The 18,565-nt window shown below is 44.4% G+C and overlaps 2 protein-coding genes across 12 annotated transcripts in view; one reads left to right on the forward strand and one right to left on the reverse strand.

The window, feature by feature from the left end:
- The window catches only part of syd (JNK-interacting protein syd), an 83,485-nt gene extending 80,474 nt beyond the window's left edge, over positions 1 to 3,011 (reverse strand). For all 11 annotated transcript variants that reach the window (XM_075882220.1, XM_075882217.1, XM_075882219.1 and 8 more), the window contains exons 1-4: positions 2,529 to 3,011; positions 1,218 to 1,338; positions 1,071 to 1,141; positions 896 to 981 (exon numbers count right to left, since the gene is read on the reverse strand). In XM_075882220.1, the coding sequence (XP_075738335.1) occupies positions 896 to 981; positions 1,071 to 1,141; positions 1,218 to 1,338; positions 2,529 to 2,840 (590 nt within the window). In that variant the 5' untranslated portion in view covers positions 2,841 to 3,011. The remainder of the gene's footprint in view (positions 1 to 895; positions 982 to 1,070; positions 1,142 to 1,217; positions 1,339 to 2,528) is intronic.
- A 1,528-nt stretch (positions 3,012 to 4,539) lies between these two features.
- On the forward strand, positions 4,540 to 17,244 carry LOC119177755 (putative divalent cation/proton antiporter TMEM165). Its single transcript, XM_037428939.2, has 6 exons — positions 4,540 to 5,127; positions 5,365 to 5,463; positions 5,535 to 5,590; positions 9,544 to 9,675; positions 10,551 to 10,656; positions 16,969 to 17,244. The coding sequence occupies exons 1-6, from the start codon at positions 4,971 to 4,973 to the stop codon at positions 17,049 to 17,051; spliced, it is 633 nt and encodes a 210-aa protein (XP_037284836.2). The 5' UTR covers positions 4,540 to 4,970; the 3' UTR covers positions 17,052 to 17,244.
- Positions 17,245 to 18,565: the final 1,321 nt, after the last annotated feature.

The raw sequence follows: 18,565 nt of genomic DNA on the forward strand, positions 1-18,565 counted from the left end.
CAAGAGTACCACCCAGGACACAAGCATAGAACACAACCCGAGAGATTGATGTGAGATTTTAAATTGACTGTACATTGCAGCTTGATGAAGCTTTCATCATTAAAAGCCTGTAATGCCCAAAAGCAGTTATGCCTTGAGAAAAAATATGAGAAAACATTCGCCCTTTTCACTCTTCTAGTACAGTTCATTTTAGGAGAAATATTAGACAAATTTTATTTGAGGCAAAACTAAATTACTTTTAATTAAAAAATCATCAATTGCAATGATTAAATTTGTAAACTCAGTAACATCTTTATAACATGTTAATTATGAAATAACTGCTCTTCCATGATGCTTTGACAGGTTTATTAGCTTTTTTGAGGCATTAAATTCAGGGTACTAAATAGGATACAGTGGACACTGCAGGGTAAGAAAACATGTCATATTAGACGTGATGATTGCTGTCTTTATGCTCAATTGCCCTTTTCAACACTCTTGCCTGGACCTGCCAAATGGGATCAAGCACAGCCGCTCAACATGACAATGTGTTGTGTCTTATGTTACAGCTTATGGCCGCAACAGTCACAGCCTTTAACTGCCCTCCCTGACGAACCCAGAGCTATAGTTTTACATTTAGGAGTGTCACAGGTGTGTTTTCTAGCAACTGCACTTTGCTACGGCAATTGTCATCACAAGGATGCAGTGCTGTTGACGAACAAAGACGATTTCAATGACGAGCACTGAGATTAAATGTGTTTGCATGTTTGTGAATATAGGTGTTAAGTCAGCCTAGCCCAAGCTTTTTGCAAACAGGCCGTCAAGCATAACTGTGAAAGATACAGACAATGGGTAAAACCTCTACTGTCAGCTTTAAGATTAGTATAACTTCAAAACAAGTTTTTTTACGAACACTCACCTTCCTTTCACCCCTGCCATCTCCATTCTGTCAGAGCCAAACAATATTTTTGTTCTTTCAATGTAATCCATGTGTGTCTTGAATAGCTACAAGCAGATAAATAAGAATTAACATAGGGAACCAGGAAACAACACAAATATAGATATATTTATTTTTTTTTTCAAGGACTACTCACTTCAGTGTATCTTTCATGTAGTTTTGCATACTCCTTTTTCATTTCAGACTCTTTCTCTTCTAGTCTTGAAGCTGGACAAATGTTAAAAAAAGATTTATGACTGAAGTTTCAATGCAGCAGCTATGATCTAAGATAAGTGAAACACACCATGATCAGACGAATTTTTTGACTTGAGCTCTAGTATGCGGACAGCAGACTCTAGCCCCTCAACCTTTCCTTCAAGGTCCCGGCGATCATCATCCACAGTGTACTCGACTTCCAAAAGTTTCTGCAACATTAACATACAAAAATTGAAAGTGAACAGTTACACGGAACAGCTGACACTATAGCAAGCCATTTAAATGTCCACACGATCCCGACCGATATCCCCGCAGTTCTCGCTATTTGCATGCAAAGTCAAGCTTCGAAAACGATTACAGGCATAACACATACAGACCAGCCAGTGGACACAAATGAATACCAGGAGAGCTACAACAGTGAGGTGCAGAGCAAGACACAGATGGCAGCATTCTGGCAGCCAAAAAGACATTTAACCAAGGGTAAGAAAACGACGAACGCGATAGATCCCGCATCGGGCAAGAAAGTGAAACCCACACGGTCGAACCACGCATAGGATACACCCAGGAACGGGAAGTGGGCGATTGCGGCCACATTGAACGGGCAGTTCAATGAAACAAGACGACGTGTTTTATCGGCATTTTGGAGTTCAACGGGTGCGGGATAAGTCCCCAAGTACGAGACATCTTTTTTTTTTTTTCTCACAGGCACTTTCTTTTTTGGCTTAATGGCACTTGACAACCAAAGTGCGAACAGAAACTGCTTGTATTCTGGTGTTGCATAACATCGTAACGCACCATGCACGCACCAAATAATACAAACTAGGTCACCCTCTCAACGGGGCTTCCAAGATTCCTTGCGTGGTCGAACAGCTGACTTGCGCCCCGCCGGCGCCCGTGTGCTTACGGCCATTACGCTGTCGCAGTTTCACACGCTGTCGCAGTTTCACAACACATATGGCTGGCCACCGCATGCAAACTACGCAATGTCGTGCGACGATGAAAGCCTGCCGTGAGCACAACACTCGCACAACAACTCCGTTTTATTGGCAATTTTAAGTTTTGTAGCTGACATCAGAGAAAGCGCCCTGATTAGCAACGGAAATGAAGATGGTTAATCCGCCAGGTTCAACGACTGCCGACGCTTCGAGTCCGTGACCGATGACCCAAAATATGGTGAACTAGTACAGCAGTATGTTGTTCGATCGTTCTCCAGGATGAGCCAGGCTCACTAACGAATTGAGTGCGTGAACCTATATTTCGCCAACCTTTCACAACGCTCCACACCGGAAGTTGGCCCTTTCGATTCCAGGCAGGGCTTCGCTTTTGCCTGCCTAAATACAGCAATGTCGAGACATTAGACACTAATCAATACTTTCTAGTGACATGAACACAACATCACCTGTTCGGCGGCTTTCCTCAGCTGTTTTTCGCGCTCGTACTGAGTCACCAACTGTTCGTTATCCTCACGGAGTAGCTCCAGTTCCACTTCGTGCTCTTGATTCTCCATGCAAGCCAAATCCAAACTCTCCAGAACGTTCACAACCAGTGGCATGAGGTCTTTGACCACATCCTCGTCATACTTCTCGATCATACGCTGAAACTCCTGGTAGATGTTACCAGCCAACGTCTGCACCTTTTCGGACATCACATCGTGCGTTTCTTCGTTGGTCGTTCCGTAGACGGTTTCCTGCATCGGAGATTCAGTCTCCATGTTTGTAGAACCTTTGCTGACTGCTGTGAACAATATGTTACTCTTCGGTCGAATAAATACTGCAATTTCGGGCGTTGAGACGCTGATTTCCTAGGCCTAGGGCCTGGATACCCATAACGATCGGGGCAGATGCGAAGTTCGTGTGTTGAGCTGGTCGAGCTGACCGACGACTGCCAAGCCGACGAGCGCATGCGTAGATACGGGGAAGAAGTACGGTCAACTCTGGCGCGTGCGTTGGCCATGCTCTGCTTCCTCAGGGTATCTTTTTGCCGCGCTTCGATGAGTGCGGTCGCGAGCGTGGCCGTCCGCTGAAAAAAAAAAAAACGATCAAAAAAGGAAATGATGGCAACAAAACCTATTCGCACACTTTCCGCTGCAACAAGACACACTAACGCTTACTCCTCGCCACGCTCCTCACGACGAGTGGTTCTTTCTCTCCCGCTCCTACTTCTCTCCCTTTATCTCTCATTTCTTTAAAATGCAAAGCATTTTTTAACGAACTTCGGCAACTTTGACCGTATCTATCTAGCTATCTATCTTGGCATCCTGCGACTTTTAGCTCCCCTGGCCGTTTCGATATTGGTATCTATACCAAAATTGGTATGGCATAACATGGCTATGAGTAGCATAAGTGACTAGTCATAGCATGAAAATCATGACATGTAAGTCATGAATATCGTGATTTACATTTCGTGGTCTTGCTGCTCTTTCGGTGGTTTCGTTCACATGACATATTGCAAAACTGGTATGGTATGACATGACTGCATGGCGAACACAAGTGACAGACCCTAACGTGGAAATCATTACATGCATGCATCATGTAAGTCATCACTACACGTACGCTCATATGGTGCGCTCGTGGCCGTTTCGCTAGCTTCACATATACGAAATGTGGTATTACGTGACACGAACGGACGACGAAGGTAAATAACACATCTAAACATGAATCATAACATGCATGATTACATGCATGAAGCGTGTAGTCATGTAAAACATGACTACACGCTACGCTCATAGCGTGCTCGCGGCCGTTTCGCAGCTACCTCCAGATATACCAAATTTGGTGTTACCTTACGTGAATGAACGACGAAGATAAACGACACGTTCAAACATGATAATCATGACATGTGTGTCATGTAAATCATGACATGCTACGCTCATAGCTTACGCGCGGCCATTTCGCCAGCTTCACACGTACCACACCTGGCACTACGTGAATGGACAACGAACACAAATGCCAGGCGCAAGCATGATAATCAAATGACATATATGGAAGTCATGTACGGCGCCATAATTCGCATCTGCCTTTTAACATTGTGCTGATTTTAAAGTAACATATATCAACCTTCCTCATTCATGCCTAATTCGCATTTCATCGATTCCCATTGTACGTTGGATCTGCGATTCTTTTCTTCAGCTTACTTTCTTTTTATTTTTTCAGGCAGATCACCTTCGAGACAAACAGCTGCGTTCAATTTGACATGATGCCTTCACAAATATCACAGAAATATTAATGGCACTGCCTCGAAGAGTCTTTCCTGCAATGCTCACACGTATCCCGAAAAGAAAAAAATATATATATATATTCTTACAGACGTCACTAAGTGCATGTGCGAAACATATATATGTCACACTCGTCATATGTTCACAGTGCGAGTATTTCACGTGAACCTGACAATTAGTTTTGATGCGGCTACGTGCAAACGTTTATGATAGCCTTTGTACGCGCGCGTTCCGTATGTACGTGGGCGCGTCCAACGCACCTAAGAAAGTTATCTGAAGAAGCCCGCCACTTCTTGCCTCTTCGAAGACTGCGATGACTGCTTGAACACACGTGGAGAGTATAGATAAGATAATTTAAAGGACACAATCGACTCAAGACGCACATATGTGCGCATACGTACTTCTAGAAGATAAACAAGACGCTTCGGCGGCGGCAGGAAAAACCGACACTTCACCAGACGCCTCAAAGGGACGCTATATCGTAAGGAGCTGAAGATCTTTCGACTGTCTAGGGTAAGCGCACATCCACCAAAGCTGCTGCGCCAATTTTCTCCAACTTACGAGTGCACCAGTCGCCCAGCCGTTGTAGAATTACGCGCAATAGGAGTGAGCATCGCCGGGAAAAGGATGGATTCCCAAACTCTTGCAATAGCCACCATGATCATATTTTCCGAAATGGGGGACAAGACCTTCTTCATTACGGCGCTGATGGCAATGAAGCACTCCAAGGCATCCGCCATTGCAGGGGCGCTGTCGGCCAACGCATTAATGTCTGTCTTTTCAGGTATGTATAAATAGTACACCTACAAAAACAGCCTGTAGTACCCACATGATAGTTCACGACCGCCTTCGTGGGGGCTTTTTGTTGCATTATGTGGCATCTCTCTCGTGCATGTGTTCACTCAGCGCTTCGATCAGTATGCTTAGTGGCGAAAATTTCTATTGCAAGCTCCATTGAATGTATATAACTGCACCATATAGCACCATTGCAATATATATCTACTACCTCTCTTTTGTTTAGCTATGATTGGTTCATTCGCATCAGTCATGCAGAAGGACTACACGCACTACCTGTCCGTGATCCTTCTGGTTATATTCGGCTCCAGAATGATCGCTGAAGGTAGGTGAAATTGATGCATGTCATTGCAGAATTATTGTTATGACCTATGTGTGACAAAGGTCCGTTTTCAGGTTACGCGATGGAAAAAACCCAAACTAAGGTTGTTATCCAGGAAGCTGAAAACGAGGTATATGATGTGCTTTTCTGTATTCCTTTTCATCATGCAGTTTTCATTTCTTACGTACCCTGTTCTCCACTCGAAATAATTACGGAATGTTGAGTGTATTATATATATATATATATATATATATATATATATATATATATATATATATATATATATATATATATATATATATATATATATATATATATATATATATATATATATATATATATATATATATATATATATATAGGCATGGTGGTTGAGTGGCCGTAGCGTTGCATATAGTCAAGTAGATCTTCCGTGAGCGGTCACAACGTGGTATATTTCGACGTCTCGGCCTAGAGTCTGGCCTTCATGAGGATTAAAGGTACAGTTTGTTGGTGCTCAGCTTTATACAATCTCAAATCAAAGGGAAAGAGGAAAAAAAGAAAAAAGAAGAAAATGAAAAGAAGGGGGAAAAAGAAAAAAGAAAAAGAATATAAGGTGGACTCCCGCCCGGGCGCTTCCCCCCGGGGGGGGGGGAGTCTCCACTTCCCCCTTCATCTCTCTCCCCCTTCTCCCCTTTACCTTTCTGATGTCAGCGGTCTGTGTATATAAGGCATTCTTCCCGACCAGACGGCGCCTCCTGGCACTGGCGGTTCGGTGTGGGGCAAAAAAAGAGCTTTTTTAGGAAGAACTACTCGGAGCCCCGTCAACATTTCGTCGTAGAAAGAAGGGTGCCGCGTATTGCGGCAGAGGCTGGTAAGGGGGCATTTTAGGAAGTTTTAAGCCTTTAACTACTCGGCGCCCCGTCAATATTTCGTCGTAGAAAGAGGGGTGCCGCGTATTGCGGCAGAGGCTGGTAAGGGGGCATTTTAGGAAGTTTTAAGCCTTTAACTACTCGGCGCCCCGTCAATATTTCGTCGTAGAAAGAGGGGTGCCGCGTATTGCGGCAGAGGCTGGTAAGCGGGCGCAATGCGAATTCCTTGCCCGCTTCTGGATTACGCGTGCAGTGGGGTCCTCCCGGCTGTGCACAGGGTTGCTGTTGGGCATGTCATGCATGGCACAATTGATTGGGTAGTAAAATAAAACAGACGACAGCTGCACTTAGGAAGAGTAGTTACACTTGGAATTGTTTTGAGTTGTCCAGTGCCCTTCGCAGCTGCAGTGCCGTGAACTCAGTTACTATTTTCATTATTGCCGTTATTGTTTTCTAATTCTTTAATTGCTGCAAGTGTACCAGGATTCTCATTTAGTCCTCTATCGAGGGTGTTGAATCGGTGGTATATATATATATATATATATATATATATATATATATATATATATATATATATATATATATATATATATATATATATATATATATATATATATATATATATATATATATATATATATATATATATGAGAGAGAGAGAGAGAGAGAAAGCAAGGAAAGCAATAGCAATACTTTTATGCCTATATATATAAGGTTTCAGCCGTGCCATGGCTGAAACGTACGTTAGGCATAAAGGTAATGCTGCCTCGTACGTGTACCCACTTTTTGCTGTCATTTATTTATTTATTCATGAGGCCCTGGTTTGAACGGCCTTTATTTGGCCCGAGAGCCCGACAGCCAACAGCCATACGGTGAATCCACAATGATAATGCTCATACACGACAACGATGTGGAGGCACAACGAACCCCTTGCCCCTCGCCTCCCAGGCACGCCCATGGCATAATTCTGACGCAGTATATAGTAATATGACACAGTAATATATATAGTAATGTATATAGTAATATTACGCAGTATATAGTTCTTCACCGGCGGTGAGTGCTCGGTGCCGAAGGTTCTTACAAGTACATAGCGCCGCCGTTCTTCTTCTTTGTCTCTTATTATGTTCCCGGCCTCAGTTCCATACAGCATGTATGTTTCAGCTCCACTATAGCATCGTAGGCTGTTTGTTCGGCTAACTGTTGCCTTCCTCATTCTTATAGTGGACCAGTGGCGAGTAGCGGGATTCACCCAGTTTTTGTGGCGCACACCTGCTCACGATGGCATGACAACTCGTGGCGGCGCGAGACGCCCGTGACAAGCCGAGAGGTGCTTCGCCCCTGAAAATAACGCATTATCCCGAAAACCGTCACGCCCAGTCTTCTAGTGGGCACTTCACTGATTCGCATTAGGATTAATTGAGAATCATTGGGCGCTTTGCAACTATATACACTCGCATGTACGAGTGCATTCCAGGAGGGTTCGAAAATGGCCGATGTTACGGGCACGGCCATTCATTTTCTCGCGGCGCGTTGATTTGTGAACGAGAACGCGGTGCGAACGTGGCCAGATCACTCTATCGCAATATGTTCTTGAACACGAAGCTTAAGCGACCACAAGCTGTTCTACTTTGTCTTTCAGTGTGCATTGTAGATGATTTTATTCGATTTATAACTGACCTTCGATCTATATATCTCTTTTCATGTTATTGCATTTTTGCCTGCTGTCCTAACTGTATCGTTCGACATTTCGCTTTTAGTTTTTTTAATTATTTTTTTTGCCTTAGACTGTGCCTAATGTATTGTTTATTAGTAATCATTTTTTTCGTTTTTTTTTTCGTTTGTGTGTGCTAGCGCGTAGATCTTACGGCTATTGCTGGACACGCTGAACAAATTATTATTATTATTATTATTATTATTATTATTATTATTATTATTATTATTATTATTATTATTATTATTATTATTATTATTATTATTATTATTATTATTATTATTATTATTAAGCAGACATCTTTTCGTGCCGTGGTTGCGCTAAGCTGACGCATAGCAAGTGCCCTTCAACGTTCTATCGCGCTTTGTTTCTGTGGGAGGTATAATCCGCGGTAGACCCAAAGGCGATGACGACCTGAGACGGCCGTCCGGTGACTTCCCGAGTAATCTCACATTTCAGTGGCGTGCTGCAGCCGAACAGCAGCAATGTTATATCTGCGCTCGATCACGCCACCACGTCGAACACGTCGTGACAGCAAGCGCTCATGTTTGCCCGAGCTCAGCAGCGGCGTACCCGGAAATTTCGGCAGGGGTTCAATTGTACATTATGTATTGTATGTTCATGAGTGCTTTTTGTATGTATGCGTGTATATATACGCAAGCAAAGTATGAAATTTCTGGGAGAAGGGGTGGGTGGTGTTCAATTCTCTAAATTTCTCCGTTTAACTCCCCTGTCATCACGCCTGTGGCACTCAGCACCACATGCGCGTCATACGGACTCACGCCCCTGAGAGCATGGTTTCGTTTTAACTTCCTCTATGCAATACCTGCAGGCGATGTCTCCTTTCCTGCAACTTACTTTTTCATGGACCAGGATCAAGAAGACGATATGGCACGTAGCGCAGGGCAGGATTACCGAAGGCAAACGCGTGAATAAGGGGCAGACTATAGGTGGGAAGATGGTATTAAACGCGGCAGCAGCAAGCACAGGACCGAGTTGGTTGCCAGAACATGCATCTTTGCCTTGTAGTAGGTGCTGCTGCTGCTGATAATGATGATGATTATGGTGATGAAACTACGTGCACGTCGGCTGCTGGATAAAAAATAAAAGTAGCGGCCATGCCACGTGGACGATGACAGCAACTTTATTCGTAAGTGTCCTTATGATTGTTGAGTTTCATATTCCCTAGATATCTGATTGATTCATTTCCCTTCATAAAAAAAATTTGAAATTATTTTATCCCCATTATACTAACCACCGGTTTAATGGTCAATCTCCCGTACGAGCCGAAGCATATGCACAAGCAAGCAAGCGTTGAGCTGTATTGGGATTTCGCGCTCTCCGGCTACACGCTGCATGCTGTCTCCGCTTGCGAAGTCGAAAACGCTCGAAACGAAGTGAAATCAGTCAGTTGGCCGCGCACAATATATATTCATGAGAGACAAGGAGGAATGGGCGTGTGACCACATGGCAAAGACAGCTGAACGTGACAGCCTTTCTTTTTTCTTCTTCTTTTTGCAGACGTCTGGAGCGAAGAGCAGCTGGACAAAAGTTGCGGGCAACTCTGCGCTCGCACAGACGTTCCTCTTGACGTTTTTGGGAGAATGGGGGGATAGGTCGCAGATCTCCACAATCGCTCTCGCAGCCAATGAGGTATGTACATGTGCGCACTGCGTGGACACGTGCTATACAAATTACGATGATGAGTGTAGGGAACCAATTTCCGCACTCCTGATTGGTCTCGAAAAGAATTCAACTCTGCAAACTTTATTGTGAACAATTTATTTTGAAACTTAAGATTAGGCGATATGGGAAGGACGTTCACGGGGCTTTAAATACATCATCGAGTGTTTTTTAACTGTATACCGATGAAGTAATTTAAAGCTGTTTGCTATATATATATATATATATATGTATGGCTTTGCAAGACCTCTACTTGTGGTCTATACCCACGCTCAACTAGCGGGCCACTGTCACGAAATTTAGTCTACCACAAAGGCCAGACATAAAAGCTTATATAGCACGAATGAGGGGGGTTCAGAAAGAAAGCCTTTCTCGTATATAATACACGCGTAATTTCTGAAAGATATTTAAAACCCAGTTTCAAAAACATAGCGGTACTAATCTCTATACAGAGTGACTGAAATCTGGATGCCACTTTTGACGCACACAGTCGTTTTCCACGGTTATCCATACGTAAACTAACTGAAGGACATCGTAAGAGCCAAATTGAACGCCTCCAACGGACAAGACAGGGTTGTCTCATTCTATCTCGGTTGCCAGCCAAACCGCAACAATAATCTAAACATCCTTCACTGGACATAAAACAACCAATTTGTTTCGGGTGGGGGGTGGGGTGGGGGTCTACACATAGTTTCCTCTGGTCAACCATACTTTATGTATGTTCGTGCGTACGTTTTTATGTGTGCCTTCGTATATTACACTCATGCCAATTTGCAATTTTTCGTGGGGTTTGAGCCGCTTCCCCCAACGACGCCGCACCGTTAATCTTGTGTGCTGTTTTTCAGAGCGTCACGAAAGTTGCTGCGGGCGCCATCTTGGGCCACGCGGTGTGCATCGTGGTTGCTGCTTACGGTGGATGCCTGATAGCGAATAGGATGTCCTTGCGCTCAGGTGAATGGAACGTCCATCGCTAGCAGTACTGAAACCAGACCGTTACTTCGTGATTTCAGTGCAATTAGAGACGTAAAGTTGCTGCCTGTAAGGTTAATCTGATGACTCCTATTTACCTCCGCGGCAGAGGCGTCTGTTGCGTATAGGCCACGGACTGACCACCCTGCTTGGACCACTAGTTCGTAGCATTGAATAAATTATTAATTAAATAAATAATTAATTAATTAATTAATTAATTAATTAATTAATTAATTAATGATTAATTAATAATCATTTAATAGTAAACAAATAAATAAATATTGGGACAGCTACACGAAGATATGCAAACCTCCTTCTTTACCTCATCTTCACCTCCACTTCCCTTTTCCTCCCTCTTGCTATGGTGCAGTATACATGACAATAATACGCTTTACCAACACCCACTAGAAAGGCATGAAGGCCTTAGTTCTTTTTTTCTTTCCACTCGCGCTGCGTCAGCAGATGGGGCAGGCGCATGAGGCGGCGAGCGCGTTTCCGCGCGTCCGGATCACGCTGGTGCGCGTTGATCGCGATTTTCCAGGAACTCATGCCATGGCCGCTGGATGAAAGAGCGCCTTTCATCCAGCGGCCGGGCTCATGCAGTCGGACGTGTTTTCTTCGCTGTGAAAAGAATGTGAAAGCGATGACGCCTTGATCGATGCCGTGCCAATGCTGTGTATCTCGATGTTGCGGAAACCGGCCGAAACTACACGGGGGACACCAAGGTGTACGTTTTCAAGCTCCCGGCAGATCAAGGGACGCTCTGGTTCACGCTGTGCCACGGAAAACCACACGGTCACCAAAAATTCCAGGGTGATCTTTTTTATTTAGGTGTTATTTAATTGAAAGAATACATACGTACATACAGGTACGTACCGGTGGCTCCTGAGTCAAATGTTTGTGTGTCCTGTAGCCGCCGGTTTGCTGACTTGAGCTTATTTATTTTTTCGAGGTATGTGAACTTCATTTCATTATTAACTGGTCACGTGATGACAGTGCCGCTATCTCATGTGCGCCTTCACCCAGACGTTTTACCATCGTAGTTGCCGAATTATTCGAGCTACTTGTCCAGAAAGACCACGTGGAGGGAAGATCCGGACTCCAAGCGCGCACGCATAGAGAATGCAGCCCTTCAGAAAGCCATCGCTGAATCCAACGAGACGTTTATCAGAGCACGTGAGGAGGATAAAGTCAACAGTTTGAGAGAACAAGGGATGAAGTTCTGGGACGTTATCGGAAGAAATGAAAAGATTCTTCTCAGTCACATTGTCGACGATGAAGCACCGTGGTTGAAATACAGTGTTTGCGTGAAAGGAGACGTGAGCGTGACACTACAAGTTATGAAAACGACTGTAAAAAAGCTATAGTGCAAATCTCTACGTTCCCGAAATCGCTAACAGAAAAAAGGGGTATGGTGGAACTCAGGCATCGAGAAGTGTGACGCTGACCTCATGTCCAACTCAGTCGCTAATATTTGAGAGGCTGTTTGTTTACTGCTTGATCAGCTTTGCACGTCCCAAGCAGAAGACGGCGTATTCAATTTCTGAAAGAGCAAATCACCTTGCTCCTATCGAAAAAAACAACAACAGCGCAGGTGCTTTTCTGCTGATTTCATGATATTTTGCTGTATTCTTTTCACTATATCTCCCCATGCATACGCGTTCACACGTAGCCGTAGAATCATCACCTCGCCGCTTCATATATGGCGATAAGATCAGTGTGCTCGTCTTATGGTATGAGTCCTTAACAAGAGCATCAGAGTGAAACAAGAATTTCTGACTTGTAGGATGACCAGCGCTTTGTCACAGTTATGGCTGATGAAATTCATATAAAACCTTACTTTGGCTACAAAGGTGGCAATGTTACCGGCGCTGCCGAAATGAAGCTGCTGACTGTGCGCTTCTTTTCATGGCGCGCAGCCTGACGTGTAAATTGAAAGAAGTTGCGCACATCGTGCCGGTGCACCGAGTTGAGGCGGAGTTCTTGCAAAAGAAGCTTAAAGACGTGACTTGTGGCCTGTTAGCGACAATAGCTGTGTGAATAGAAAAGTGGTGCCACTTTTTGAATCACCTCCGTGCAACAGAATTGTATACCAACATTCAACAGACCCGTCAAGACTGTTGTTTTTCATTATACACCCAGTGCACATTCTAAAATGCATACGAAATAACTGGGTCAATCAGAAGAATGACCAAATTTGATTCTTCTTTCCGAAAATCCAAGGAGACACGCCAGAATCAGAATGAACGCAAACAGCGCCACTTGCAACAATCAGGAACCTTCACAGCAAATAGTGTGACCAGCTGTTGAAATATGGCTATGAGCTGTCAAGAAAAGCCCTCTGCCATTCTAATCTTGAAAGGCAGGACGTATAAAGCTTGCTTTACAAATCTCCAATCATTATTTACCAGAGGCGTTATGTGCTCTTGGAGCAAAGCACAACCTATTCTTTTATGAGGCCACGGCTAAATTCATCGAGATAATACTCAAGTGGTGGAAAATTGTAAACGTCGAAACTCCATGGAACGAAGAAAGGCTTAGAGATCATGGTAATAAGGGCTGCAGCGCGAGCACGAAGGTGCTAGAAGAAACAGACGAAAGGCGAGGCACGGAAGGCAAAGAGGACAACACGAGCGCTGCCTCTTTGCCTTCCGTGCCTCGCCTTTCATCTGTTTCTTCTAGCTCCTTCGTGCTCGCGCTGCAGCCCTTATATCCATGAATTCAAACCAACTAGCCCAAATAGCCATTCTTCTTAGAGATCACTTCTAACAACCATTGATTTCCGTTTATCACGATCCGAAAATTGACTTCTTGCTCATGTTCCTGAAGTGGCAGGATGAGTGAAAAAACAAAGGTTTTGACAAGGGTACTCTCACAAAGGAGAGCCACGCTGCTCACGAACACACCATCTATGCGCTTGTAGAGCTTTCTAGGTACAGTTTCAAAGAGCTCTCGATGCCGTATGTCCTTTTGGGGAAGAATCAAACAGACTGCTTTGAAGATCGGTTTGGAAAGTATAGGCATGCATCTGGCAGGTGCGCAATATCACGTCTTCATCAGGCAGATATACGAAGTCAAAAACAAGCTGTGCCTGCAGAGCACTTTGCCTACAGTTTCCCTTGACCAGCACTGAGAATCTGTTCGAAAGCAAGTCGAGGTATTGCTTCTCAGCAGCACCGTTGTTGTTACCAGCCATGCTCTTACGAAGATGCAGGATGTCCTTGTGGTCCTCGTCTACGTTACAGGTTATGCAGTATACGGGACCCTCAAAAAGTTAGATTGCGAGCAATGCAGGGACACGTTGACCACGGACAAGAAGATCACAGTCTCTGCCTCAAACGAACATCGCGGTCTCGTGATGCAGCTGGACCGAGGAGGTTTAGTTTATCCATCAAAGCTTGCACTTAACGCAGTTTCTCACAGCTACGTTGTAGTAGAGCAGATCGCTACAGAGCCAGTCCTGCTTATGATGCCTGAACAACGCCAGGTCGAAACGAAAATGACGCTACAATTGCTGGCTAGTGAAGAGCAGTCCGACTTATAATACTTTGAGAATGGCCACATACTTGAATAAGTGCTGAAACACATTCTGCGCTGCAGCACCGACATTCTCATAAAGAACTTTTTGTGGGAAGCTGAACCGCAAACTTCTAGACGATGCCGATAAAAAAAAAAGAAAGTCATAACTCTACAGGCCAAATGGCATGCATTGCTTATAATATAAAGCGAGTACGAAAGAAACTGGGTATAGTAAATTAATGTTTTGCGGCTACAGTTTTCTGGCGTTCTATTTTTTTTAATACATGCATGCTTGTTCTTGCAGAAAAAGAAATGTTTCCGCGCAGCGCACCTGTGAGGGAACCTCTTATGAACAGCGCTCGATATCTTCTTTTTTAATTCACCCCATCGTGTGACGTCACGCGAAGAGAGCTAAGGCCTTCGTATATTTCTAGAAGGTGTTGGCTTTACCCACTTCTATCCTTTTTTCCCTCATCTTCATCATGATTTCTCTTTTCCACCGTTCTGTGTTTTGCGTCTCTCATCATCATATGGTGGTTTTGGGAAGTTAAAACCCCACATAATAATCAATCAATCAATCAATCAATCAATCAATCAATCGTTTTGTACTACGTTTTCCTTATCTTTATCTCCCAATCCTTCTTTATCAATTCCTTCTTTATCTCCCAATCTCTCCCTGTTTTTCTGTATGTCTCACTTTTTCTCTTTTTCGGTCTCTTTCTCTGTATCTTTCCTATTTCTTTCCCTCATATATAGCAACGCCATCATATGGTTGCCATAAATGCTTGTTCTGTTAGTGCGCCTAGGCCAAGTGGTTACGACGCTGGGCAACCATGGGCATCCGCGTTAAAATCCCGCCTCAGAACGAAATTTTATTTCATTTTTTACCTCTTATCCTCCTAGCTCCGCAATACTCATTTCCTCCCTTCTTCTTCCTCTCCACTTCGCCAAGCAGAGTTATCTCTCTAAGCCAGCTCTTTGCCTCAGCACTCCTCTCTTTACTAGGCTTTGTTCTCTCCCAGACTCCCAACCAAAGCTCCGACCTCCTTCCCCATCGCACTCCATCACTCTTATTCCCCCCCCCCCCCCCCCCCCGTGGCTTCATTAATGTATTTGCTTTTCTTCGCGCCTGCTCTGTACTTCGTAGTGGAGATAATCATTTGTAATGCGCACGATTTGCATAAATAGTAACGGCCACTTGACGGCACCGTCGTTAAATAAATAAATAAATAAATCCACTGTATGCGGTCATCAAGTAGGATATGTTCGTGTTTGCGCACGCGCACAGACAGTATGCTCGTTAATCTAATTAATACGCAAATGTTTACCGGCACCAATTAAATTAGTAATACTATCTGCGGTTTTACGTCCCACAACCACGATAATATTGTGAGAGACGCCGTATAGTGGAGGGCTCTGGAAATTCCGACCATCTGCATGGTGTTTAACATGCACTGACATGGCACAGTACACGGGCCTCTATAGCATTTCCCCTGCATCGAAATTCGACCACCGGGAACGAACCAGTGGCCTTCGGGTGAGCAGCCGAGCAACCCAGCCACTGTTCCACCGGGCGGACACCGATTAAACTGTGAACCTTCTTACAGACGTCAGGTGCATTGCTGTCGCAGTCAGTGCTTCGCCTCCCGGGCTTTTCTTGATATCAACTTTCTGGCATGAATATACAAGGGCGTCCGGAGGGGGGCGCAAGGGGGGCAGCTGAGCCTCCTTGTCACCCTGGAATTTGGGAGGTTGTCTACGTAGTAGTAATAAGCTACGCAGCATGATTCGCACAACAGCCTCCAAAGTAAACAGCCAACTTTGCGCATTGCACGCAACTGGCTAATCTTGCCGGTCATGTCACGGCAGCGAAGGAAAGGCTGCGATGTGTAAATTGATTACGCCTCCCCCCTCCCCCCTCGCGGATGCACCCACCTGCAAAAAAAAAAAAAAAGTTTTGCGGGTGCTATGTTACCGTATGGGTGTCTTGCGAAGAACTCACTGGGTTCCGCATTGACGTAGAGTAGATAAGACTAGAGGACAACTTTGAACAGTGGCACACACCCAAGTTGGGGCCAAGAACAGGGTAGTCTTAAAAAGCAATTTCTACCTATTATGATAAATGTCGTATAGTTAGAGATAAAAGATGCAACAAAATTGCAAATACTACAAATAGATGAATAAAAAGATGGGAACTATGAGCTGGCCAATTGAGGAAGTAATTAATAGGAATAAAAAAACGCAATTTAGAAAATAGGAGTATCAGTTGGCTGCACAATCTAAATTTATTTGAACATTTAATAAACTCCTCCAAGGTATCGGCAACCTTCCCGTCACTGTGGCCAAGGAACAAAGCCCCGAACGAAAGCACATTTGGTACATTTAAATTCAGTTTAAGGCCTCAGATGGCTCTTTTAAGGTGACTCGAAGGTCAAGTCATTTCTTTTTCTTTTCAGTCGATGTATAATTTGTGACGTCGTGAAGATACCACACAATTTTTGCGATCGGTATCGTCAGGATGACTTGAAATGGTGATGTCATCTTATGATGATTTTCCATCAATCGTACCCGCCGCCGACGGTCAAATTTCTCGTTTGACGAGGCATGCATTTAAGACTTTCGGCTTAATAAATACTTGTTTTATTTATCGACTATCTCGCATGTGGCTACGGGTGTGAGTGATTTAACGTGTCTTCTAGACACCTAGTCTAAAAATGAAAGTGTTTGTCTTCAACTTAACCCTAGCTATTACATGCCATTTTTTTCCCTTTTCAGTTACTCTTCTTGGCGGTTGCGTCTTCTTACTGCTGGCCTGCTCGAACGTCATCATGGGGCCCACAATCTGGAATGCACCATAGTCACTTCACCACCACTTCCATTGCCTATATTATTCGTCACCAATTAAACTGATTTGCGCGCTGTACAAACGTTGCAGCTGTCTCGAACGTCATTATGGGGCCCACAATCTGGAATGCACCATAGTCACTTCACCACCACTTCCATCGCCTGTATTATTCGTCGCCAATTAAACTGATTTGCGCACTGTACAAACTTTGCAGCTGTCAATCACATAAACCAAAAGGTTGAAGCAAATCGTCGCAGAAAGGCAAATTTCGAGTACGCTTCATTGCTCGTGGTGTGCGTGCTTCTGGCGTACGTCTGTAGTCGAACATTTAGAGGCAACTAAGTGGGCACGGTCAAAGCAAATCTAGTTGTGTATATAGCTTCGTTGAACTGAGATAGCAGAATAGCTATTTGAGCGGTTACTTGCAGTTGAAGCGGCGGTGCTCTCCGATTGCTTACCACTCCACCCTCAGACTCTATGTGGTAGTAATAATGGCGGCAAAGTGGCCGGAAACGTTGGGGGCAAGTGTGGTGGAAGGCAGCCAACGTAAACGTACCAAACCGATTAATTTAGTAACCAAGGGCATAGCCAAAGTTTCATATATATATATATATATATATATATATATATATATATATATATATATGATGTGGAGGGTAAATTTAAGGGCTCGTATTCTTTGTTAGAAGAACTGACCTATAATTATGCCTAGGAACGTATAGGGGACATTAATAGAAGTAATTGTATGTAAATGTGAAGAAAAGTGGATGAAGAAATAACTTGTGGGCAGCATCTGAACCTGCGACCTTCGAATAACGCGTTTGATGCTCTACCAACTGAGCTACCACAGCGGCCATCCCCTCATCATGTACATTAAACGCGGGAGCTTCAGTTAGCGCCGCTTGTTGCTATTGTGTCCTTTTAGATGCGGAAGCATCTTATACTCGCGCCTTGTAGTGCGCCGTTCGCGCCGTCCGCACCGCTTCTCGAACATTCGACAGCTGACGCGCGCGCATGCGCCGTCGCCCACTCTTCCACCATCTGTGCATCCCTTCCTCCTCTACACACCGCGCGTGCTTCACTCCTCCACCATCTGTGCACCCTTCCTCCTCTACATACCGCGTTCGACATCTACAATTCTCCTGATTCTCCAGTGGACGCGCATGTGGCGTCGCGCTTCGAGAACATTCAACAGCTGACAGTGCATGCGCCGTCGAGCTGTATATATACTCAAGGTCGGCGCTCGCTCGCTCAGTTGCCGCTCGTCGGTTGGTTTGTACGGCGCGTCGACGTCCAAGGTCGCGGTGAAATGAATTCCAACGAATCCACAAACACAATGATCGACGTCCCTTCGACCAGCGCCGCCCTTTCGCATACGTGTGTACGTGTTCACTCATTTAACACCCCCTCCTACAACCACGTTAACCAATTTAGCCATCGACCCAAGTAAGTCGCAATTTAACACCCCATTTCACAACCACGTTAACCAATTTAGCCATCGACCCAAGTAAGTCGCACTTTAACACC

The sequence above is a fragment of the Rhipicephalus microplus genome, chromosome 2 (assembly GCF_043290135.1).
Source record: "Rhipicephalus microplus isolate Deutch F79 chromosome 2, USDA_Rmic, whole genome shotgun sequence".
Taxonomy (NCBI): Eukaryota; Metazoa; Arthropoda; class Arachnida; order Ixodida; family Ixodidae; genus Rhipicephalus; species Rhipicephalus microplus.